Source organism: Pygocentrus nattereri, chromosome 1 (assembly GCF_015220715.1).
Source record: "Pygocentrus nattereri isolate fPygNat1 chromosome 1, fPygNat1.pri, whole genome shotgun sequence".
Taxonomy (NCBI): domain Eukaryota; kingdom Metazoa; phylum Chordata; class Actinopteri; order Characiformes; family Serrasalmidae; genus Pygocentrus; species Pygocentrus nattereri.
The window spans coordinates 20,586,546-20,612,029 of record NC_051211.1 but is presented as its reverse complement, the minus strand read 5'-3'; the positions used below and the strand labels follow the sequence as shown (position 1 = coordinate 20,612,029).

The 25,484-nt window shown below is 39.0% G+C and overlaps 2 protein-coding genes across 3 annotated transcripts in view; one reads left to right on the top strand and one right to left on the bottom strand.

The window, feature by feature from the left end:
* Positions 1 to 21,095, bottom strand: styk1a (serine/threonine/tyrosine kinase 1a). Of its 2 annotated transcripts, XM_017718583.1 has the most exons (11): positions 20,928 to 21,095; positions 15,986 to 16,041; positions 11,382 to 11,648; positions 10,986 to 11,219; positions 6,729 to 6,910; positions 6,084 to 6,164; positions 3,752 to 3,960; positions 3,625 to 3,665; positions 2,818 to 2,914; positions 286 to 368; positions 1 to 169 (listed from the first exon to the last, which is right to left on the bottom strand). In XM_017718583.1, exons 2-11 carry the CDS (start codon positions 16,038 to 16,040, stop codon positions 144 to 146), a joined length of 1,275 nt encoding a protein of 424 aa, XP_017574072.1. In that variant the 5' UTR covers position 16,041; positions 20,928 to 21,095; the 3' UTR covers positions 1 to 143. The 2 variants fall into 2 exon arrangements, with proteins under 2 accessions (XP_017574072.1, XP_017574071.1); XM_017718582.1 differs by having other exon boundaries at positions 1 to 368.
* Positions 21,096 to 23,094: 1,999 nt separating this feature from the next.
* Positions 23,095 to 25,484, top strand: part of clcn1a (chloride channel, voltage-sensitive 1a) — a 47,367-nt gene continuing 44,977 nt past the window's right edge. The window contains exons 1-2 of the mRNA XM_017718575.2: positions 23,095 to 23,183; positions 24,962 to 25,049. Coding sequence (XP_017574064.2) covers positions 23,095 to 23,183; positions 24,962 to 25,049 — 177 coding nt within the window. The remainder of the gene's footprint in view (positions 23,184 to 24,961; positions 25,050 to 25,484) is intronic.

Below are 25,484 nucleotides of genomic sequence, written 5' to 3'. Positions count from 1 at the left end.
TCATGAACAAGTGCTGCTTTATTGATGTCTTATATTCAGAGGCTGAGGCGTTCAAGAATGTCTCTGCTGTGCATTTGTCTTGCAGCAGGTAGATTTTCAGTAGAACATACTGAGGCAGCTGACCATGTGCAAATGTAATCCATTTAAATGAGCAGTATATCCCAGGAGCCTATTAGAGGACAGCAAAGTTGTAAGCCTCTCCATAGCCTGCTTCCCGCATGTATTTCTCAATGTTCAGTGGTTCAGGCACTCTGAGCACCGCTGTGTCATTAGCACTTCTCTCACCCAGCCAGAGCTTTGAAGTCACTTCAGCCAGTGAGGCTCGATCTTGTGGTCTCCACTGGCAACATTCCTTCATTATGGAGTATCTGTAGAGGTTAGAGTGACTCACAATTAGGCTCTAAATCACAATTAATTATAGGTAAATACCGGGGGTGTAATGATTCTACAGATCCACAGTTTGGTTCAGACCTCAATTTTTGAGCCACATTTCGGTTCATGCTTTTTTTCCCCCCCCGAATAGGATGGAGAGCATATAAGAAATAAAGAGAATAACACTAAAGAATGTGATATACAGCCTGCACTAACTTTAAATAGAATAATCATTTCTTGATTTACATGTTACAGCGTTAATTGTGAAATAGAATGTGAGTTTCTGTCATCCAGAACCACAACACAACACCACACGGTTAGTTTCAGAATCCTTACGCCCCTACTAATTATACTTTTAATTGTGTTTGTAGATCACCAGTCGTAGCTATGACTGTATTAACATATGATAATATGATGTGATGCACATGTGTGCTGTGTCTTAGTTGCTTACTAAAGCATAATATTACAAAGCATGTAGGGCATCCTGTTACCCCCTTAAACTGACCATCCTGCTGGCGATCTATTCAGAGAATTTGGTAGCAGTACCTTAAACTCATTTAAATCTGCTGTCAGAAGAGTAATGAAGAGTGCATGTCCAAATTGACCAGAGTGAAAGGTAGCACTCTGTAGAATCACCGTGTTCTGTGAACTACCGTGCTGTCTGTCATTGTATAGAGGTGCACAAGGCTTCCTTTATTTTTGGATGCACTGTGATTTTCTTTTTCTTTCAGAGCACATTTTGGATGGATATTGCACTTATTTTTGTATTTGTTGTTATTTGTTTGATCAGAGTAACTTGGCCTGTCACAATGATTACATAATTGCCTAATTGCAGTTATTTGAGCTGACTGAAATCATTGTCCACAGTCATTAGATTTCTCAATAATATTTAGCTGTAACAAGCAAAATATCTATTCAGTGCTCTGAGTAGAGGCAAATGCAGTAAATGCATTCATTGAGACAGCATTGAGTGCATAAAGACAAGCAAATGTTCTAACTTCTAATTTGGTGCTCTTACATATTTAGAGGGCAGTGGTGAGTAATGTTCGTTTATATGTTAGCTGTGTAGCTAATACAATTACTTATGAAAATCATTAAATCTCTAGAATTTCATGGTTGTGACAGCCATGAGTGTAACAATAACTGCTCCTATTCATGCATTTTCTTGTTCAAAATGTTAGTCTGTAACAAACTGAATTTAATTTTTTATCTTTGTTTAGTTTTTTATATCAGCTCTGTTCGACACTATTGAGAAATCACATGATTCACAGAGAAGAGTAGATTAAATATCATAAATAACGTTAGCTTATGGTATATAAGCTCTGGCTAAATTCTTTTAGTGAGCTACACTGCTCAAAAAAATAAAGGGAACACTCAAATAACACATCCTAGATCTGAATGAATGAAATATTCTCATTGAATACTTTGTTCTGTACAAAGTTGAATGTGCTGACAACAAAATCAAATAAAAATCATCAATGGAAATCAAATTTATTAACCAATGGAGGCCTGGATTTGGAGTCACACACAAAATTAAAGCGCCAGTGGCGAATTTGCCAGTCCTGGTGTTCTCTGGCAAATGCCAAGCGTCCTGCACGGTGTTGGGCTGTGAGCACAACCCCCATCTGTGGATGTCAGGCCCTCATACCATCCTCACGGAGTCGGTTTCTAACCGTTTGTGCAGATACATGCACATTTGTGGCCTGCTGGAGGTCATTTTGCAGGGCTCTGGCAGGTGTTCCTCCTGTTCCTCCTTGCACAAAGGCAGAGGTAGCGGTCCTGCTGCTGGGTTGTTGCCCTCCTACGGCCTCCTCCACGTCTCCTGGTGTACTGGCCTGTCTCCTGGTAGCGCCTCCTGCCTCTGGACACTACGCTGACAGACACAGCAAACCTTCTTGCCACAGCTCGCATTGATGTGCCATCCTGGATGAGCTGCACTACCTGAGCCACTTGTGTGGGTTGTAGAGTCCATCTCATGCTACCACGAGTGTGAAAGCACCTCCAACATTCAAAAGTGACCAAAACATCAGCCAGAAACCAGAAAGGTACTGAGAAGTGGTCTGTGGTCCCCACCTGCAGAACCACTCCTTTATTGAGTGTGTCTTACTAATTGGCATTGATTTCCACCTGTTGTCTATTCCATTTGCACAACAGCTGTGAAATTGATTGTCAATCAGTGTTGCTTCCTAAGTGGACAGTTTGATTTCACAGAAGTTTGATTTACTTGGAGTTATATTGTGTTGTTTAAGTGTTCCCATTATTTTTTTGAGCAGTGTATTACTCAACTTGTTTTCTAACTTTTTACAGCTCCTCTCGTTATTCTTTGCATTGCAAGTATACTCAAATTTGGCATTTGTGAAATTCTACGTAGTAAGTTATATACTCAAGGTAAGCACACCAACAGAGTTTGTGTGTGTGTGTGTATGTGTGTGTGTGTTTACTTACAGTGAGTTGGAGCAGTTAGCTGGTCTCTTTAAAGTGTTTCCTCTCTGGAGGTACTGCAGGAGTTCACTGGCCATAATTCTAGGGAATGGAGGCTCTCCTTTGGAGCAGACGGAAGGAGACGGTTCATCTTTTCAGACAAATCTAACCTAGTCTTTGACTACATGAAAATATGTGGGAATTCTTGAAAACTGCAGTGTTGAAAACAAGGGATGTAACAATTTACAGAATTCATCATTTGGTTAATAATCTTTCTTATATATGTTAATGTTTCCATTTACAGGCCATTAGAGCAAAATAAAAACTTCTACAAAAAACTCTACAGTTATCCAAAATTTAGAGAGTACTCCACAAATGACTAAGCAAGTCTTTATAGCTGCTTCAACCATTTTCTTTTTATTTTAAGACAGACATATTTTGCCTCATGTTGTCTTCAAAAGCAGTTTATTAGAGCTTTCAGCATTAAAAAAAATTACAGTATTTTATAATAGTGCAGTAACCACAAGCGAATATATACATAGAAGAGGAGTCTGCATTTCTTTCCTGCTCTCGATTTTGAGGGAAAGGGGGAGCAAAGTTTTCAGGGGAGAGAGGGTCTCTCATATTGTTTCATTTTTATTATATTTCATGCATTGCAGTTATTATTTAAATGAGTACTTGTGTTTATTCCAGTCAGTTAAATTCATTGTTACCTGTGTGTTAAATGATACATTGTGTGTTGTCTTGATACATTGTTAAAAATGAGCAAATTTTCTATTGAAAACCTAATTATTTCATAAAGAAATGACACATTGTTAGAAATACACTCACCTAAAGTCACCATTTCATATAGCAAGATGCCAAACGACCATCTGCAAGTGACAGAGAACAGAAATGAACATGAAAACTTGGTAACTTGATTCTCGCAACATAATAAAAAATGTCCAGCACTGCTTACATATCACTGCTGTAACTGAAAGGTCGACGGGCTAACACCTCTGGAGCTTGCCACTTCCTCATCTCCATTTCTTTTCCTGCAGAGCTCTCCTCCGTCCTCCTATGGTAAGCTGGGCCAAAACCCCACAGCTTCACTGAAAGGTCTTGACCAACCAGGACACTTCGTGCCCCAATGTTGCCATGGATGCAGTTCTTGCTGTGCAAATACTCCTACAATTTCAAAGTCACGTTTAAAGGTTAGTGAATGGTGCTATATTGTCTTTAAAGTGTTTTGAAGCATTGATTCGCCATATTGTCAAAAGGGCTCCCAGAGGTAAATTGGCTCAGAACATTGATGGGCACTTTCTGGAGAAGCTTGTTGAACCCTCTCAACATCCTACCCATAGCATTTGGCTTGGTTGACAGTGAAAATGCAATTGCAAACAGGGTTGCAAATACATTTTCATTCTGGCAGAGCTGGAGCGTGTTGATCAGGAAATGCAACTCAAACGGCCGATTGCTGTTCCATTTCTAACATGTTGGAGTCAGAGAGGTAGTTAGTTAATTAGCGTCACCAGCCTCAGAAATTAAATGTCAATGTCAGTTAAATGTCTTTTTCCTGCTATTATACCCATAAGTGCTAATACACATAATGCACATGCACATGGGATGTAGCAGTTTATACAGTATTAATGTTATTATTGCTAGAACCTTAGATGAGGGTGTGGGGTAACCTGAATTTATTTGAAGTCTACAGGCCAGGGCATGAGAGAGAAACACTTGGACCGAGGATGCTTCAATAAAAGGGATTTTTTTTGGCTAAATATCAAGCTACCTTTGGAGTACATTAAATAATAGACAAAAGAATATAAAACAAAAAACACCACAAAAAGGATAAAAGTTAAAAGCTTGCATAAAGTGGTTCACAGTTAAATGATATGAGGCAGTGTGGTTCTCGGGAAGACGCAGGAGACTTGAAGGAGTCTCTATAGAGAATTAACCTAAGTATGGACAGGAGTAACTGTATATAACTGAGTTGGATTTACCTATTAAAAGAGTTGGATTTACCTATTAAAAGTTCTTTATTAAATAACTTAGCGTCAGGGCCCTGACTGCAAATTGATGGAACCAGCTTACATGGGAGTCGGGCTGACTTCCGGAGGTACCGTCTTCGCACCGGCTTGCTCGAGGCCGGAGCTCAGGCGTTGTTTTGTCTCCTAGCTAGTCGCAGATGCTGCATCACCATGCAGGTATGCGCCTTCCCATCAGTGATTGGTGAAGGTGTCTCGTGGCCGTCTGAGGGTGGCGCTTGGCAGCCTTTCGCTGGTCAATCTGCTCGCAGATTAGTGCGTTGCTCTGGGTGTGATGCCAAGTCTCAGTGGCTCAGCCCAAACTGCTTCCACTCCGCTGGCAAGTGTACAATTGTACTCAGGGTTTTGAGGCTGTGGTTGTGACGCTAATTTAAGTAACTACCTCCCTTTAACAGACAAGAAACATCTACCTTCCTTCTCTGAGGGTGGTTTTAACTTAAGGTCTGTAGACGAACAGACAAATTACAAAAACAACAAAGGTTTCAGATCTGATCTTGGAGCATTCTAGCTAGCTCTGAGCTGTCTCTCTGACTAAGGCGGCACAGACTTAGGAGTCAAGCTGTCTTCTGGTTGAGAATGCAGACTCCAACTCACTGAAAGTTCCATGCAATAGAGTTTTATTCGATATTATTTACTCTTGACCACTCCCATTTGGGGTTGAGCAAGGATGTTGATAGGCTTTCCTACCTAACGGGTAATTAGCTATTCCTAGTTCTGGATTCTGATTGGTTGTGCATAATTTTAGGAACGCCTTCCCCAGAATCACTGCCTTCTTTGTTTCAGTTAGTTTTAAACAAAGAAAAAGGAACACATATCATCAAATTGGCTTAATCTTCCAAAATCAAGGAATGAACACAATTAACTGTACAATAAAATCATCAGTTCATTTCTTTTAAAATATTTTTAGTATTTTTTCAGATTAGGATTTGTACTTTGGCATTGGTGTAGCAAAAAATGGTTTAAATATTATTTGAATTAAATATTCTGGAGCAGGGGTGTGAAGTTGGATTCCTTCTTGACCAGAGCTCTACAGAATTTAGTATTATGCCTTTCTAAACACATGATTCAACTCCTCAGTTCATGAGAGTTCATGAGAAGCAGCAAGTGCTGTGGCCCAGAAGGAACTAGGTTTGGCACTCCTGTTTTAGAATGTTCAGGAACCACAGGTATCGTACAGGCTTGTGTATAAGGTTTATGCTTGCATTATAGCTGTAATATAATGACTGTGAAATCAAGTATCACATGATTTGAGGTAGTACCAACCAGAGCACTGGCAATCTGTCCTGCCATTGTGAAAATCCTTTTCTCCGTCAGGTCACATGGTTTTCCCACACCTTGGTGGTCCTATGAGGGTGTAAGAGAATAAAAGAATGAGAATGTAAACCACCCAGTACATGGCAATAAAACATATTCTTTGACTGCTGCCCAGGACTCTGATATGAATATGTTTGGACGTTGTAATAAAAACAATATACTTAAATGAAAATGTATTGGACTGGCAAAAGAAAAGCAAAATCTCGTCCTTTGTAAGCAGTATTTTGAAGGTCTAATTGAAAATGTAAATGTGCTGCATCTATTTTTTTCCCCTGCTTTGTAGATATAAAGTTGCAGAATGTAGTCCAAGGTTTATAAAGTCTTGTTCGCAAAAGGGCCGGTGACAGATTTACGTTCATTAAAGCAGAAGCACACCTGGTGAGTTGTCTGAAGACTGAGACCAACTGTTGAAACAACTGAATGAGGAATTGAAAAGGAATGAAAACCTGCAGCCACATCTACTCTGTGCTGAGAAGATTGGACACCCCTGTTTTAGTCTATAGGGCTGCAAGAAGCCTAACACAAACTGAACATAGAAAAAGATACTCTGTGGTTTCTAACCACAAAAGAGTGCGCAATAAGTGTATATGGCACCTGTCTGCATCTCCATAAGAAGCCTAGCAGGTCTCGGTTTTCCAGTTCCTCAAGCACCATGATAAGTGGTGATCTTACTGTCACCACTCCCAACATAGCTGGCAGGCATGCATGGGGCCCTAATTCGGACAGGAAGTGGGCAAAGCCAAGGAAGTTTTGCTGCTCTCTGTCATTGGCTGTTTCTGCAGTAGAGAAATAACATAAGGCAAAAAATAAATAAATAATATTAATTTCAACTCAAAACATATGAATTAGGTTGCTTGTTAAAGGTGTAACAGCACACTTTATGCAAATACAGATATGCAAACACAAACCAGAAGTAATTTTTTAAAAAAGAAAATAAATTATTTTTATTATTTATATATTATGTCTTTTATAGTTTTACAAAAATACGTTTTACAAAATTGATGCAAAACAAAGCAGAAAAAAACACCAAGTACAAAAAAAAAAAATCATTACTAATAAGTGAGTATATAAGCATGTAAATGGCAAGCAAGTTAAATGTAAACATCAAGAGGAATAACTTCAACTTCAACTCAGATGGACTGTCCCAGTGTTACGATCTCTATCTCCCAGGAATCCTTGGGAGAACACGTGACTTCGAAGTCCCTGGTAGTATTGGAGTCTAGAAAGGCCTCCATTAACCAGGAGCCTGCAGGAGATCACATGACCAGTGACGATCGGTCACACACCTATCAGCGTTCCCAGTCACCGGATTATTGACTTGTTTCACCTGTATTTGTCATCTTATGACCTGGTTAGGATAATTTATAAGCCTGGGCTTTAGCTAGTGATATCTGCAAAGCACTGTTTCACCTATGAACTTGCTGAGCGTTTCTTCTGCCTGCTGTTTGGTTCTGACCCTGTACTTGTGTATCTCGACTCTGATTTTTGCCTTGCCCTTTTGTTTCTGGCTGCTCGATTTTGGATTTGTGTTTTTGACCACTCTGCCTGTTCTCACGACTTTGCTTTTTGGATTGGCCTCTTGGTTTCGTTTGCCTATTGAGATGATCACGTGATCATCTGTGCTCTACTGCTTTTGACCCCCTCATGCACTTGGACATCGACTTTACCTTATTTAAATAAACCCCTTCTTTTTACTATTTTCAGCGTTCAACTATATTTTGCTGAACCCTCGCAAACTTGAAATATTTAGCTGTCTATCGTAAATCACAGTGAATTGTGCCTTACCTAGCTTTTCAAACAGTGCTGCCTTTGTTTCTTTGTACATCTTTACCACCACATTTGCACTGAAATGTGGTGTGCTTGGAATTTCATACTGGGACTTGAGCACATTTAACAGTGATTGGAATCACTTGTTCTGTACAATTTGAAATGGTTGCATATAAATAAAACTTAAAGCTCTGAAGCTGAAACTGATATAAACCTTTATTGTTATTACTATTATTATTACTAGTAGTAGTAGTAGTAGTAGTAGTAGTGGTGGTAGTAGTAGTAGTAGTACCTATTGCAATAAATCAGCCTTTTGCATTTGTAATTGGTTGAGCATGGTCAACCAATGGAGTTACAGGAGAATTGCTCAAACATTGCTGCAAACGGTAGCTGTACTCTTGGTACCCTGTGTGAACCGAACACAGAGCAGGATGCCGTCTTGGTGAGACAAAAAAGTTGCAGTTCACACCATGTGCAGCATGAGCCAAACTGTAGACTGTCAAATCTCAAACCTTTAGTTGGGACAGACGCTCGCCCCACGCACTGATCACCCCTAACTAGTAGGCTTAACTGCAACTGAAATGTTAAGAAGAGCTGTTTTGTCCTTTCAACTAAAATCAAGCCACCTTGGTAGGCACAATGTTTTATGTCTGTTTTACCATCTTGGCTGTAAATATATCTCAGTATGTGCTGATAGTACAGGCTAAAATATAAACAAAAACACAGACTTTACTTTCCTCTGCTTTAAACTTCAGCTCAGCTGTAGCTGCTTTTCTCGCATCTCAGGAAACTTCTCCATAAGTTTCTTGTAAAATGTCTCTCAATGTTGACTTTTTACAAGGTTGAAGTCGCTTCTCATTCTCCTGCTCCTCATTCGAATTCCCCATTCCACCTTAACTGGTGCCTGAGGATGAGATTGTCCTGCTACGCCATTTAAGGTGGAACAGGAGAATTTGAACGAGAAGCAGGAGAAAGAGAAGCTGACTTCCGCGAGTTGCTGCAGATTTAACGTATCAGCAAACCAGAGTGATTATAAATGTAAATAAGTCCATTAATTTCCAAATTATCGATGTTCATCTCTCTCTTTGCTGTTTCGTTATCTGCATTGCTGTGTGTCCAGCAGTCTGTGCATCAGTCTTCAGCATTAAAGGTTGGTGAATTAGCAGTTCTACATTAACTCCAGTGTTGAAGACCATTTATTGTGAAAACTGTATTAGAACTTTGTTTTTACGGCAAAGGAGGATTATTATGTTATTTTACCTAGAAATCTAGTTCTGCTGTGGAGCCGCAGCAGCTCTGCAGCAGCGGAGAGATTATTCAGGCATGATTCTCACCCCAAACAGAGTCAGAGTCAATGATGAGGATTTTGAGGCTAAAGTGTTACTGAAGTTTAATAAAGACTCTGAATTTCATGTCTGTTCATGCATGATTAACCTCCCTGTTTCTACGCTCATTGTCCATTTTATCAGCTCCACTATATAGGTGCACTTTGTAGTTCTACAATTACAGACTGTAGTCCATCTGTTTCTCTGCATACTTTGTTAGCCCCGTTTTACCCTGTTCTTCAGTGGTCAGGACCCCCATGGACCCTCACAAAGCAGGTACTATTTTGGTGGTGGATCATTCTGAGCACTGCAGTAACACTGATGTGGTGGTGGTTTGTTAGTGTGTGTTGTGTGGATCAGACACAGCAGTGCTGCTGCAGTTTTTAAACACTGTGTCCACTCACTGTCCACTTGATTAGACGCACCGTCATTGTCGGTTCACCCTGTAGATGTAAAGCCAGAGACGACAGCTGTTGCTGCAGTTTGTGTTGGTCATTCTCTAGGCCTTCATCAGTGGTCACAGGACGCTGCCTACAGGATGCTGTTGGCTGGATGTTTTTGATTGGTGGATTATTCTCAATCCAGCAGTGACACTGAGGTGTTTAAAAACTCCAGCAGCACTACTGTGTCTGATCCACTCAGACCAGTGCAACACACCACCACCACATCAGTGTTACTGCAGTGCTGAGAATGATCCACCACCCAGATAGTACCTGCTCTCCATGGTGGTCCTGACTACTGAAGAACAGGGTAAAAGGGGGATAACAAAGTATGCCGAGAAACAGATGGACTACAGTCTGTAATTGGCAACGCTTTGCACAAAATTCTCTGGTTTATATTCAGTTATTTTTGTTGATTTTTGTTTGCATTTAGTCTTAATTTTTGCTGGATATCATGCATTTGGGTGTGTAAGTTTAATTGTTGGTTACACCTTTTGGTAATCTTGCATATTTGCAGCTTTTCAGAGTTTCTTTCTGGCGCATGATTAAATGCAGTGTCGTGTTCACACTATCACTTGGGCTTATTCGGTGTGTTAGGTGGAGATTGACAAACGTTCTGACAATTGCACTTTGAAATTAGCTAAAAAGTAGCACACTGCTTTTCAGTAAGTAGCTAAATTGTAGCTAGCTACAAATTTGGGCAAAGTAGCTAAATACTAATTTTTCAGTAGCTTTCCCAACCCTGGTTATACCAGTGACTTCAGCTAAAAGCTTCATCTGAAATGATGAGCTAAATGGGAAAATTTCTGATAACTGAAAAAACACAAGGGATTTATCATGTGCCTTTTTCACAGATCTTCAGAAAATAGGTAAATGTCAGGTGATGTCATCAGTGTGATTTTTATTTCAAAATAAGTTATTTGTTACGCAGTAAGACCATTGACACCTCTCCTGGGGACCACAACTTTCATTATATATTTTCATCATATTTATTTGGTATTTGTTTTCTTTATGTCATTTAAATCTTACATTTCATGTGTAATTCATGTCCTACATAACCGTCTATAAAACATTCAAACTATTGCATGTAAATCATTTATGTATGTACTTATTTTTGATATCTTTACAGACTTCATTAGTTAATATAAATAGGAAAAAGTTCATTTGTTTAGTTAGTTCATTGAATATGATGCTCACTAAACAACCTTAAAAAAAAAAAACTTACCATCGCTACCAATCACATTATTGCACAGAAGTCCATAACAGTTTAATGCCTTTCAGTTACTGTCTTTTCATGTCATATGTAACTGTATGTATACCTTTGAGCACTCGTAAGACGACAGCCTTCCGGTCCATAGTGGCTCTGTACAGTGTGACATCATTGTCTTGTTTCATTGCGAAGGAGAGCGGCAGTGGGGTGATCAGCTGAAAGGATTCATGCTGCCTCTCAGTGGACAGCGGCGGTGCTGCAAGCTGGCTGCTGGGCTTGCTGTTTTGTGTTTGGGGTGTCATAGGTACCACCTCATACTCCAACGGATTTAGCGCTGGAGGGGCTGTTAGGGATTGAGAAAGAGAATCAGTTAAAAAAGATCAAGAAGTGGTTGTAGACTTAATAATGATATCTTTCATTATTTTATTATGTTACGTTAAAAGGCGACAACTATCGGAGGTGATAAAACAACAACTCAGATTGCAAGCATACAAGAGAGACTTACCGTCAATGCCCTGCAAGTGCTGCCTGCTGTGTCGGTGCTGTCGATGTGCGTGATGCCGACTGTTTGTGCTGTGTCTTTGTGCATTAAGTTCATTGTCTGTGTGGTGTCTGTGTGTATGATGGTGACTGTGTGTGTGGTGTGTTGTGACTGCATCGACCTCTTTCTTAGAACAGAGGCGCAGAAAACACAAAGTTAGAAGTGTGCCCAGGAAAATTGCCAGCAGCAAAACGGGAACTACTATGACTTCCTGTTCATACAGCTGTGCCACTGAGAGAGAGAGAGAGAGATAGATGTGCAGAGGGAGATTAGAAAACACTGTAGACCGTAAAGCCAAATATGTCACATATTAAATCAAAAATAGCCTGTAAATCAAAGTGGCACTGACAGCCACTAGAAAGATAGTATAGTCATGTTGTAATCATGTTTTATGCTGGTTTCTATTCTCATGCTGAAAGTTTGACATGCACTGAATCACATGCTGTGTGAAACACTCACAGGTATGTGAACTCTCGTAACCCCAGGTTTGTCTACGCCATAGAGGTTCCTGTCACATCACAGTAAGCACGCAAAATGCAGATAAAATACATAGAATGAATAAAATTCATACAAAATACATCGTCTTTATTGTATTCTTCTGCTGAAAAATTCAAATATCGTGTTCAAAAAGCAGAACTAGTTGGTTTATGGGCTTCCAACTTTTAAGTACTTACTGATTTTAAATGGTCAGTATGCTGTGTTTTCCACACAAAGGCTATGCTTTGGTAATGCGGCAAGGATAGAGCCACCATTTGTACATTAATATTTAATAAAGCTTCCTGACAGATGAAATATTGCCATGTTGTGATGTGAATGATGATGATTGACTTTTGATTCTAATTATTTATGTCTACATATCTTATGCACCACAACGTTTTGTGGTCTGACCCTTCCAAAGACCAAATATGATTCAAGTGATTTATAGGCTTTTAGTTCCTGTGATGTAAGGGCTTGTTATCGTGGGCTATAACGCATAATCAAGACTCAGTAATGAATTGTGTAGATCAATACCTGTATTCAAATATGGATCAAATATTAGATTTTTCTTTTTCTTGATCTCGATTTGGAATCCATAGTCGACAATGACTGCTCATACACATTATGCTGACAGTATGTCGACAATAAACCCACAGGGTTTTTACAAATACTATTGTAGCATGCCATGCGCTACCCCGAGCTCAAAGAGGACAGAAGGAGGATTCAGGGTTGCAGCAGCCATTAACAAACCAAATAAACAAAACCAAACCAAAACTATGCTGCCCACTTTTCAGTAGCTTCAAACTACAGACTTTTCAGTCCTTTTCTCTTTGGAGCCAAGCTTTTCAGATCTTTAGTGCTCAGTCTCTTCCTGCTGCTGCTGCTTGTCCCTCTCTCTTTGGCTCTGTTCCCTCTCCGGTCTTTTTAGCACCTGAGCTCTTTGGTGCACGCCCCAACTATCTATACAGAACTTGAATAAAGTTGAATAAAACTTGAATAAAAGCTACCACATGTAGCTAGAAAAGTTGAATTAGATTTTTCTTAGTTAGAAAGAATGCATAGTTGTAGTTACAATAGTGATTCATCTAATGTTTACTTAATGGATGAGTACTGAGAAGAATTTTAATAAGAAGCCGCAAAATGAGAAGGAAGAGACTCCTAGCTCGGGTACACTGATGTGTATAAATTCACAGAGAAGCTCTTTGCAGTCACTAAGCTAGCTTAAATACAGTCAGAAGAAATGTCAAGATCTTGGAGGAGTGCTTTGTCATGTGATCGGTCGATATTCATGAAAGATGTTATTCAAGTCTACAGCGTGTCTGTCACAATTGGCCCCATCCTATCTTGTCCATGTGTTCTGTTGTGTTTTGGTTTAGCCCATGTGTTTTTGTTTTGGGTTTTAGTCCAGCCCCTTGTTTTGTGACTCTGCCCCTGATTGTTCCCACCTGTGTCTTGTGATCCCTTGTTAGCCCTCGTGTGTTTAAGCCCTGTGTTTGCCTTGGTCTGTGTTGGTCTTTGTTGTTTTTTGTTCTGGTTGTGTTTATGTTTGATCATGCTTGTTTGATTCTGGTTTGTCTGTCATGTCTGACTTTAGATCTCTCTGTATTGGCCATCTGACTTTGGACCGTTATGACCCTGATCTTGGATTTGTCCACAATAAAAGTCGCTTATCCCCACACATGCGTCTGCAACCTCACTCCCTGTTACAGTGTCTTTGTTTTCAACATGTTTAACGCATTTTGCCAGCAATTGTACAGATTATGTGAACTCCATATTAATGCAGCATGTTGCTATGAGTCTGCATCTACTATATAATATATATAATATACATTATAATAGTATAATATCTACTGAGAAGAAACTACATTGCAACTACAATACAAAATAAGAATGGGTAAAAACTGGTAATACACAGTCTGTTGTGCTTTAATACTTTATTTTGAAAGTAAAAGTGAGAGAGTGTTTCCTAATTAACATATTGATAATTGCTTAGTCGGTATTTCCTGCCCTTTCAGCAGTGAGGTTTTTCTAGTTCAACTTGCTTCATGATTAAAGTGAGTATTAAATAGAGCATGTGTTAAATACATCACGCCAAGGCAGGTGGTATGGTGACAGTCCACGTTAGAATGATGCTGGGAAAATGAAAGTAGAGATACCAAGCTGCTTTGAGCCATAATGAATGTAAACGTTGTTGATATAAAAGTTACGCACACATAGGTCATCCATAGAAGCTATTCAAAACGCTAGTTAACATTTTAAAAATGGATACATGGGAAGTGTAAAGCTATTTGTATGTTGTCTTCTACGGAGCATTGGACGTCTCCAAGTAACCACTAAAATGACACTGAAAATGAAAATCTTTTTTTGTGTATGTCTGTTCTTAATGCGATTAGGTAGAAGTGATGTTTCAGTCATTAAAAAATATGTATATTTTTAAATATCCTCTACCATGTCTTTATGTCACTACTGAAACATATGCAAATAATATCCAGACTGAATCATCTTTGAACAATACCTTTCATCATATGACCAGGAAGAAACAGGAAAGTCAACATGAATTGGACACATTTTCTTTCTGTACCATGACCGCAGTGAAACGGAGGGTGTTAGCTGAGAGTTAGGAAGATAAATAGAAAACTAAATAGTATCACTTGATATTTGGTGGGCTGGTTGGGGTGTTGTTGGTGTGTGGTCATGTAATTAAAAAATGAAGTGAGCAAAAGTCATTTTGACAGAAGACTATAGAAAAATAAGTATTTTGCATTTTAAATTATATGATGAATTACACTTAATATGACATTAATGTGAAGGTATAATTGGTAAAAATTTCATTTCAGATTGACTTTAAACCTTTTACTTTATGGACAGGTGTTCTTCAAAATTTAGAAAACTGATAAAAGGTTTCAAAAAGTGAGGCCACCACACACCTTATTCATTTTACAAAATACAAAATGCCAAAAAAGTAAATTTTTTTCAATCAAATTTTACAAAGTGCTGGTTGTTAGTTTTGTACTATGTACACATTTTGAGCTATATGCACAATGATTTTGGATTATCATAACCGAAACAAATGTTGACATTTTTGTTTCAGTGCTTCAGATATTGAATAAATAAATTAACACACTGTACAACACATTAAAGTAGCATACTCTACAGGTTCACTGCAGCAAATGTACGGTGGCTACGTAGGTCATCAAATACAAAGAAGGTAGCAAATAAAATGTGTCCAGGGTTTAAACACAGATGCTATAAAAAAGCACACAGTTTCTGATCATTATAGCAATACTATTGAAAATGAATTAGTGTGCAATGTCATGTTATCAGTTTAATATTCACGTCTAACAAAAAATGTATTAATATTTATGTTGGTTACATAAATTTACATTGAGCAGCTAAAAAAATTCCTGAAATATATTGACAACTAAAACAGAGCTAAAAAAATAATAATAAATAAAAATTACACAAACAATTTGAAAGATGTTTGAATCTAGGCAAAATCTGAAAATATGTAAAGGTTCTAACACATTATGTAGAAGGACTAAGCTCAGCCCAGTTATTTACTGTATTGTGCACATAATCAGTATATCAGATGAGTTGCTGAAATAAAAAAAATATATTTTAGTAGTTTTTGGAAGTTGAAAGTGAAAGTGCTAAATCTGAGTTATGTAAAAGTTTTGAAAGTCATATGGAACACCTTTGACAAAGTGGATATAAATTAAGTTTGACTAAGACTTCAGATATGTTCAAATTTACACAGCATTCAAAATGCTGAGACTGGAAAAGCAATATTGTTGAACTGAAAGACAGGTGAATGCAAAGGTACAGAGTGAGACAAACAAATACCCAGTTAAGAAAATACCAACTAATTGAATTTAAGTTGAAAATGTAGTTAACATAGTTGTAGTTCAGATAGTGAAGGGAAATTCAACTCATAACTCATGTCTAATGATAATATATAAAGCAGGGAATTTTCCAGTGATTAACATAAATGTAAAATTTCTGAATTGGTGGAACTGAATGAAATAAAAGAAGGGAGAGAAACTAATTTCTGAGCAGTGGACAAAGATAAGAAAAACACAAATGTTGCTCACCGCATATCCTGTCCGAGGGATCGCACAGGCTGGTTGTGTTAAATGAATTAGACATGCTGCAGAAAAAAAACAAGTGTCAGTCTCATCAACTGATAATGAGATTGGTCTATAAGATCATGCGACAGACTTTCAAACAGCTCCTGCCAAAGGCTGAATTATAATTAGAAAGGCACCAAGCAGACAGTGTGCTTTTTTGTTTTTTTTTCAGTCTGTGTTGTAACTCTGGCACAGGCAGGGTGAGTGCAGACAGTATGACAGGCATTTGGGAGCCCTCTCTGAAAGAAGTCAGGTGTGGAAGCTTGGAGAGATTGCACATGGCAGGCATTGATCTAACACTGCTGCGGCTTAGGCTTGCTGCCCGGGCTTTTACAAAGGCCCTCAGACATGCATCTGTCGTACAGTATGTAATTGAATTTGCCAGCCCAAACACGAATTTCATTTTCACTGATCTTTCAAGAGTTGCTTTAACAGTTGTCTTGAATTTTCTATATGTGGGCACTACAATTTTAATATTAGAAATGAATTGGAAATTAAACTGAGACTACTGAGATTCAGTTGTTTACTGTCAGACTAAGGCTATGAAACGACTTAAATGCGATTAATTGCGATTAGTCGTTTTATTTTGTTAAGTTAATTGTGATTTGTGCTGTTTAAATGCATTTTGTAGTAGCTGTATGAGTGAACATCATTCATCTCAATGTACTTATTCCTTTCAAGAAGTCAATTCAAATTGACTTTATTTTTATAATGCATGGTTGCATAGTTCACATAAACCTGAGCATGAAAATGAGTGAATGCAACACAATTGTAGCTCACACATTCTCATTACATCTTACATCTACATTACTTTTTTTTGGGGGGGGGGCTGAAGCTTTCCACGTTGGTGTTGTTTTTGTTTTGTTATTGCCATATCAGTGCTGTGTTTTGCTTGTAATTGATACTTCAGGCTCATCGTATTTTGGTGCTAAACAAATTCAACATGCTGGAAATAACTTTCATCAAGAGCCATCATTTGAATGGACATTTTTTAAAAGGTCTATTTGAAAGAGAAGGTTCCAGTCACGGAGTGAATGAACAGCTGGGCTTCTGCCTAAACTTCTACAAATTCCGTGTCATCTTTGACACCATTCATTCAATCTGATGGACTTTTAAATGAAGCTGTAAGCGATCTTTGGATCTTGACCACCAAACTATATTTTTTTATGATATTTTAAAAGAATCAGAAATATATGCCAGTGTGGAGATGTTCTTTTGTGCCTAGAGCTTATTTGTGTCAAGGCTCGAGGGAGCTATCAGAGCCAGGCTCTACTCCAACTCACACACACACACACACCCCCACACACTTTCATTACATTACATTACATTACATTACATTTACATTTAACAGACACTTTTATCCAAAGCGACTTACAAATAATGAGGTACATAGAACAAGCATAGTCAGGCCTTAAAGGAGGCCAAAGGGTGATAGCGGGGTAGAGAAGGGAAGGAGGGCAAAAAGGAGATGAGGTTGGAACTTTCACATACACACAAACACATAAGCACATGCATATACACACTCACACACACCTACATGAAAACCTACCCACACATAGATTAGAGGGGCGACTATCACTCCAATTGACAACATTTTGACACTTATTGACGATGAGGGTCTGTCTGGTGGGGGTTATTAGTTAGATTAGAGGTTTCTGTGCCTGGAGGCTACCTTTACAATGTTCAAGGCTGTTTCTATCAAGGGAACGGGAAGATGTCACGTACAACCTTAGGCTTCATTACATCTGCACATCCAACACCCACACACACACACATCCCCAATAAGTCTGCGCATCATACACACACACACGCAAACACACACACACACAGACATACAGACATACACCTTTCACCTCAAATTATTACACTTCATCTTTAGTTTTAGGTAGTATAAAAATCAGGTATTAAGATGTTCTTATGTGTATCACAATGTATGTTTCCTAAGTGTGCAGTTGGGTCGTTCATCTCTGTAGGTCCTGACAAAGAGTGCTTGTCTCTCTGGTTAATGCTGATTGGGTGAAGAAGGTCACTTCAGATACGCAGGGTTGTTATAAATTCTTTTGGTAAAACCTTAGCAGTCAGTTCGGGTGGGAGCACAGAGAGTTGGGACTTGGATAAGCGGGAACTCTTTGTCTTGGGAGATGGGAGAAAGAGCGAACCCGAGTCCACACTCAGGTTTACTGTGGTGATGGGTGCTCTAAAGGCTCTCAAGCCTAATTTTTCCATTTTATCTAATTTTTCTTAAAATTTTCATATTTAGCATGATTTTTCTGTCTTGATTTCTGTTTTTCTTATTTCCTTCATTATCATAAAAAGCGTTTTGTCCAGCGGTTTCATCCAATAAACTGGCAAAACTATGTTTTGGACTTTTTTTTACACCACAGCGGACAATTTTTTTTCATTTTCACAATCTTACAAAGCTTATACCATTTTAACAAATCACATCATTTTGCTTTGCTCTCATTCTCATATTTTTTCTTGTTAGTGTATGGAATGTTCTTAAAGATCAGTTTATGGTCAGTTTGTAGTTTGTGTATATTGTTTTAGTCACTTGTCACAAATATTTTGTAATTTTATAAACAATAAAAACTTGTACAATTGTAAAGATGTTCAAAGTTTACACTGCAATAAAACTGTGTACTCAGAATTGTTCAACTGAAAAATGGATGAATTACATGATAGACAAGGCAACAAAGATGAAATTAATATTATATTTTGTATTAATTATGCAGTAGTAAAACTGCCAATTTCAGTTCATTCAGTTTATTTAGTTTTCCACATGCTAAGCTGAACAGTAAGTAAAGATTATGAGCACTATGGGGCTATTTTGTGTTGCACCACCGGTTCTCCTTTGAAAGTGACTGGTTAGATTTGCCTACCAAATGAGAGAACAGTGAGTTAGTGGTTTGATGCCACATGTCTGCTGTCATGGTAAATGCACCAGTGACATTATCTAGTAGTAAAAAGTCAAAGCAACTGGGCTTGTGTAATTGTAATATCAGAGTGTTGTGAATCTTAAGTTACAACTACTAGATCAGGGGTAGACAGATACAAACATTTTACTGGCCACTTGGGCCACCAAACTAATAAATTATGTTTCCAAAATTAAGAATTTGTGGCCAGTGTTATAGAAACATGTTTGTCATATATAAACTATTCTACCAAACTAGTTAAAACTGTGGGGAAAAAAGTATTCAGGCTGTATATATTTAAAAGGATTTTGTTGTAATTTGTTTATACTCAAGGCATTAATTGACATAGTAATAAGCTACATATATAGAAAATCATCATTTACAGGGTGGGCTCCATTGGGAGGTTATTGTCCCAAAGTCTAACCCATAAATTTAAACTTGTTGAAATAGACTTAATGTTTTTTTTTAATATTTTTAAATGTAAGATGTTTTCAAAAAACAGTAATGTTTGGCCTGATTTGCTTTTGCCTCACATCTTTTCATGATTTCAGATGGAAGATTTATCATTCCTGGGTCCTGTTGACCCACTTACATCTTCATCAGGCTTTAAACATGGGCCCTGCAGGTTTAATATTAGGAATGCTTAGCTTAAGAGCTTGTATTAAACTGCAGCTCTGCTTTGAAGTATTGTGTGTTCTTGTGGTCGGTCGCATGTTGTGGAAACTGGTCAACAGAACATTACATCTTTCTCAAAATCATGCTTAAGCTACATAAATTCTTTCTTCCACCCAACTGTAATCTTTCTGATAATCAAATCTTTCAGACATCTTTTTTTGTGGTAGTCATCGTCATGATCTGATTATTTTTTACTGTCAGCAGCACCACTGGCAATATTTCAAATATATAGGGAACAAAATGATTTTTTCAAGTTATCTGCCCTGAGATTTGAAAACCACTTAAAAATTCTGGATGATATTTAGTTTTATTATTACAACACTCTTTATGCAGTGCAGCTTTCTCAATCATTATGGAGTCATCTACAGCCTGATCATCATCATTCTGGACACATCTTAAATTTCAAAAAAGTAGTTGATATCTTGTGAGCTAGTTTGAAGCAAGGCTTGATTCCAGATTTCTATTTAATGCTCTTAGCCATCACATAAATCTGTTGAATTCCATCGCAAACACACTTGGCTTAACCAGGTAAATGATGCATTTCAAGCATGTCAAGATGCAGTCCGAGCTTGACCACACCTTTCCAAGATGCACTGTCATTCTAAAGCTGACATAGTTAAGACATATTTTCCGAGGTCCACCTTCCTCTGTGCTTCACCCTCAACCGGTTCATCTGCATTGTTCCTTTGAGCACACATGCCATGCTGACATTTTGGCATGTACACACACACACACACATCTGCTGTACAGGACAAACCGAAACACTCACAAAAACAAACATGGACTTGAAACTAGTATGTTGTGACATGCATTCTCAGAGAACTTGGCTTTTAATGTATGTACAAGCAGTTAAATGAGTCAAGTTGATTTATTTGATTTAATTCAAGATGAGTTATTTGATTCAAAGGGTTTCTTACACTGTGTTGTTTAATAGCTAGTGGCTTCTGTATGTCAGAACCTTGTGGCTATGTGATATTAATGCCAAGGGAGTGAAAATATGACAATTTGACACGAATGTTAAACAGTGTCCTATTTGCCTGAGTTGACGTTTATGGCATAATCAATAGCTGTGGCTATTTTATCACATTGTCGTACAGTCAATCAATCAGGCTGATATAAGGTATGTTTTTAGATGAGGATGAGAGCCTGTGATAAAATTGAGCCATATAATCATATAATGTTTACATATAATATGAGATTAAATGATCAATCATATGATTAATGATTAAGTCATTTCTTCGAATGAATATATGATTATAGAACAATTTTATGGGGTTTCTAGTGAAATGTCTGATTAGCAATATCAGAAGTGAACTTACATGTAATGTTCTGTAGCGAAGAAGCACACTGTAGGCTTTTTTCCTTATCCTGAATTGCTGTGATCGTTGGTTTTATTCCTAACAGTAAAATCCAGTGCCAAAGCCATCCTGCACTAGTTTGTCACAGTATTCACTGTTTCTACTGTCTGTACAGCCTCTCTCACCAAAAGTCACCGTCCTGTGTTTAGCCAGCCTTTCTTCTTGTCGCACAGTTCCCTCTCCAAATGTAAGCCCTGCCCTTGTCTCTGTTTCCTCCTCACCACACCTTTCCCTCACTTGTCTGATCTGATCCTGTAAGCAGGACATAGTTTGAATTTTTTAGTTTTGCTTGATGTACTTTATAACTTTATGAATGATTTAGCACCGACATGGATGAGCCCACCGTCAAGCTATTAAGATGGTGTAAGGCTCAGTATGTCAGAGATCAGATTCATTTATTTATAGGTTTCACCTGTCAACACTGATCCGACCTGGAACTGTCAAGATGAAATGAAAGAAACACTGGGATCCCAAACCATCTCTGTTTCTGTTGAAAGTGTTGAATACATACTGGTCTGAAATAAACCCTGTCAGATGAACTTGATACTTTCAGCGCTCCTTTTACAGCCCATTGCATTTGTAGGACCTGCAGTAAAATACAAAATAACAGGGCTAAATCTCACTCACCGAAACTCTTATTACTAGTGGGAAAGTTTCAGTCATGGATAGTTATAAAAACAAGGGTGTTTGTTCATGCATGACTTTCAGCCTGTAGCAGACTGTGTCACGTGTTTAAATTCTGTGTCATGCAGGTGTTTGCTATGTAGGCTGCTGGATACATACTTTGCCATGCTTAGTTGATCCACAAACATTTATTCTAGCCTAAGGGCAAGTTGGGTATATTTCAGAAGTCCTCAATGATAGACTAATAATAAACTAATGTAGAGTTGTGCTTTAACTGTGTATCAGAATGGGTATTACATTCTGATTCTCATTGTAATAGTGTCAAAAAGCACTTTTCTTCTATTTCTTAATTGGCCTTCTAATGCTTAATAACATGCACACTCCAGCCTCTCTTTACACAGGAATTTGTTCTGGGCGTATGTACATATTTGGCTAAACTATTGTTTATTTTGAGCTAAAAATGAATTGTCATTGTCATACTGTAACTGTACATACTGTAGCAGTAGTGTTGTAGTTGCTAGACTCTTGTTCATCTACAGCCCACGTGTCAAACACAAAGCCTGGGGGCCAAATCAGGCCCATGACACAATCCTATGTGGCCCGCAAAATTATTTTAATTTTCTATTATTATTAGCCAGTTTCAAAATGTGATCCACTACAGTCCTAAGCATCTACTGCAACGTGATGTGCTCTTTGACTTTCCTACCCCAACAACAATCTATGGCACAGCAGTAACACCCTAATTCTACACAATTCTATGCAATTCCACACCAGTTAAATCACCCAACAGACTAGCCGCATTTCAGCTGCAGTTCAACCAGTATAAACACCTAATGTTAGCGAAACTGAGCCCAAGTATTAATAAAATTATATAGAAAAGAAAGGATGCCATGTGTCTAGTTTAAGCAAATACGTATGTTTAAAAGATTGAGCTCCTGGGGACATTTAAATTTTCATATTTCAAGTATTTCAAGTATTCATTGAAGTGCAAGTGCCTATATTTTACAGGTGAAGTTTTTGTGTATTTTGAATAAACAATGGGCAGTTCAATAGCACAATGTTAATTAAAAATCAAATAAAAATATTTTACCAAGAGCCAGTTTCTGCCGCAGGGGCCTAGGCCACCAAGGGCCCCCCTGCAATCTCCCACTGCCTATACGGTACTGCACAGCTCCCCAATGCTGGACCTTACGGATGGTGGGCCCTCATGGTCCCCCCTGCGTTGCCTCTTCGGGCTGAGCCCGGCCGGGTTACGTGGGCTGCCTGGCCACCAGGTGCTTGCTGAGGGATGCTACCCCCAGGCCTGGCTCCAGGGGTAGGTCCCGGTGACCCTCTCCCTTGCAGGGTACATGATTTTCTGTGTCTGTTTTTCATGGTGGGTTTTTGGATTGTGCTAGTCTGGGTCTTCACTCCAGACCTATTCTCCCTGGGAGACCCTACCAGGAGCATATTGCTCCTGACGACTAAACTCTGAAGATCCCTAGACCACACAAGCCCTTCTACCATGACAAGGCCCCGATCCAGGAAGGGCTTGAGCCATAAGGACAAAGCTCTCTGTTTACTGGTCGGTCTACATCCCGACCCTCACCTACGGTCATGAGCAGTGGGTAATGACCGAAAGAATGAGATCACGAATACAAGTGGTGGAAATGAGCTTTCTTTGCAGGGTGGCGGGGTATGCTCTACGTGATAGGTTGAGGAGCTCGGCCATCTGGGAGGAGCTTGTAGGAGGGCCGCTACTCCTCCGCATTGAGAGGAGCCAGCTGAGGTGGTTCGGGCATCTGATCTGGATGCCCCCTGGACGCCTCCTGGTGGGGGGTGTACCAGACACGGCCTACCGGGATAAGAACCTGGGGTCGTCCTAGACCTGCCAAGTCTAAGTTGGCCTGGGAGTGGCTTGGGGTCCCTGGGAATGAGCTGGAGGAAGTTGCGGGGGATAGGGTCATCTGGGATTCTCTGCTCTACCAACTGCTACCATGACCCTGTCTGGACTAAGCGGTTAACGGCGATGATGATGATGATGATGATGTTGATAAAAATATTTTTTATCTCTGGCCCATAGATTTGTTGAGTGATTTTTCAATATGGCCCCTTTAGTGGTTGAGCTCGACACCCCTGATCCACAGGTTAATGAACGTTGCAAAACAAATGGAATTTTGACTAGTAAAATGACCTTAAATGGAGTTAATATATCAAATATTTCGCATGTTGAGATTTTTTTCAAGCTTTTTACAAATTGTTTTCCTTATTTCTAGACATGTTTTACTTAATTATATGAAGTAAAAGTATTTCACTGTATTGGCAGATGATTGTGCTTGTTTCAAACATATTACATAAAACAAGCAAAAATATCTGCTGTTGTTGTGAGGTTGTTTTACTTGATAAAATTACTTAAAACAAGTAAAACATGCCAAGAAATATGTTAAATACAATAAAATCTATGTTTTTTCCTGCTTTTTTTACATGACTTCTTACATGCTCTGACTTCTTTTTAGAATTTTTTAGAATTAAACAGGCTGCATTTGTTATTGTGCCTTTAAGACTGCTATATAGTTTGGGCTGAAACACCCTTACAACAATATCAGTGTGAATGGGCAGGACTAAATCACTGTAGGCAGAATAGACAGGTGTGTGTAAATGTGTTGGTTTCCATAACATCACAGAAACAATTCATTCAAAAGCTGTTTTTTCATTTTTTTTTTACAACTTTAGAACCCTTTTTTTTGCTTGGTGTCAGATTTAAATGAGGATTTTTGGACTTTTGGACGCACTGTATGTACATGAACGATATCAGATATTGGCATCATCCCAGAATTCCCCTATTAAGGAATCCATTCTTTCACTTGATTGTGGTTGTCAGCTATGCAAATAAAAGGGAAGTAATTTGACTTTTCTGTAGTAACAATGTTGTGGCTGGGGCTCTCTCATGCACCTCAACAGATTCACAAACTTCTCAGACGTGGAGCGCCTACAGTCATTCCTTCACCCCTCCAAATGATCAGGTGATCAACATCTCAATGTGTTGCCAAAGGTGACCATGTAGGCTGCTGGTGAGTCTCCTGTAGTGTCTTATAATAATTGTATTCAGCACTGTTTTCTACTCATACTCCCCCAGCACACCCTGTTGTATATTGAAGAGTTGGATGACTGTGTCCAATGGTGTCTGTTTGTGTGTGTGTGTATGTGTGTCTCTCTCTCTCTCTCTCTCTCTCTCTCTCTCTCTCTCTCTCTCTCTCTCCCTCTCTCTCTCTCTCTCTCTCTATCTCCCTCTCCCTCTCTCTCTCTCCTCTCCCTCTCTATCCCTCTCACCCTCTCTCTCTCTCTCTCTCTCCCCTAGTCTGCGCCACCCCAGGGTGAGAATGCTGAGGCAGACATGCAGTTTATTTTTGGGTCAGTGACAGTGTGTCAATGGCCGCAGATGCGTCGCAAAGGAAGGCTCTGAGATACCAACAGACCCTGGTTAGTCCCGATTTCTCTGACTCTCTCTCTCTCTCTCTCTCTCTCTCTCTCTCTGTCTCTGTGTCTTTTGTTCATTCATTTGGCCTCTCACGCTTTCACCATGCTCACTTTTACTACTCTGCTTTCATATCTTCTACTTCACTCTCATGTTTTCCTGTCTCCCACCACACTTTTTACACCTCACTTTTCCCATACTCTATCTTGCACAATCTCTGCATGACGTGCGCATTTCTCAAGATGGAATGAGACCCTGACGGGCCAGTAAGTTGAGAGCTGAATGCAGCGTGGGAAAGCTGCTGCTGACACTGCATTCAGGTGCCTTGTTTTGCGCACCTTTTTGCTAGTGTAAGATTGGGGATGCGAGACAAGGGCTTTTTTTTTTTTTTTCATTTGTGGAATTTATTTTGGCGGCACGGTGGCGTGGTGGGTAGCAAT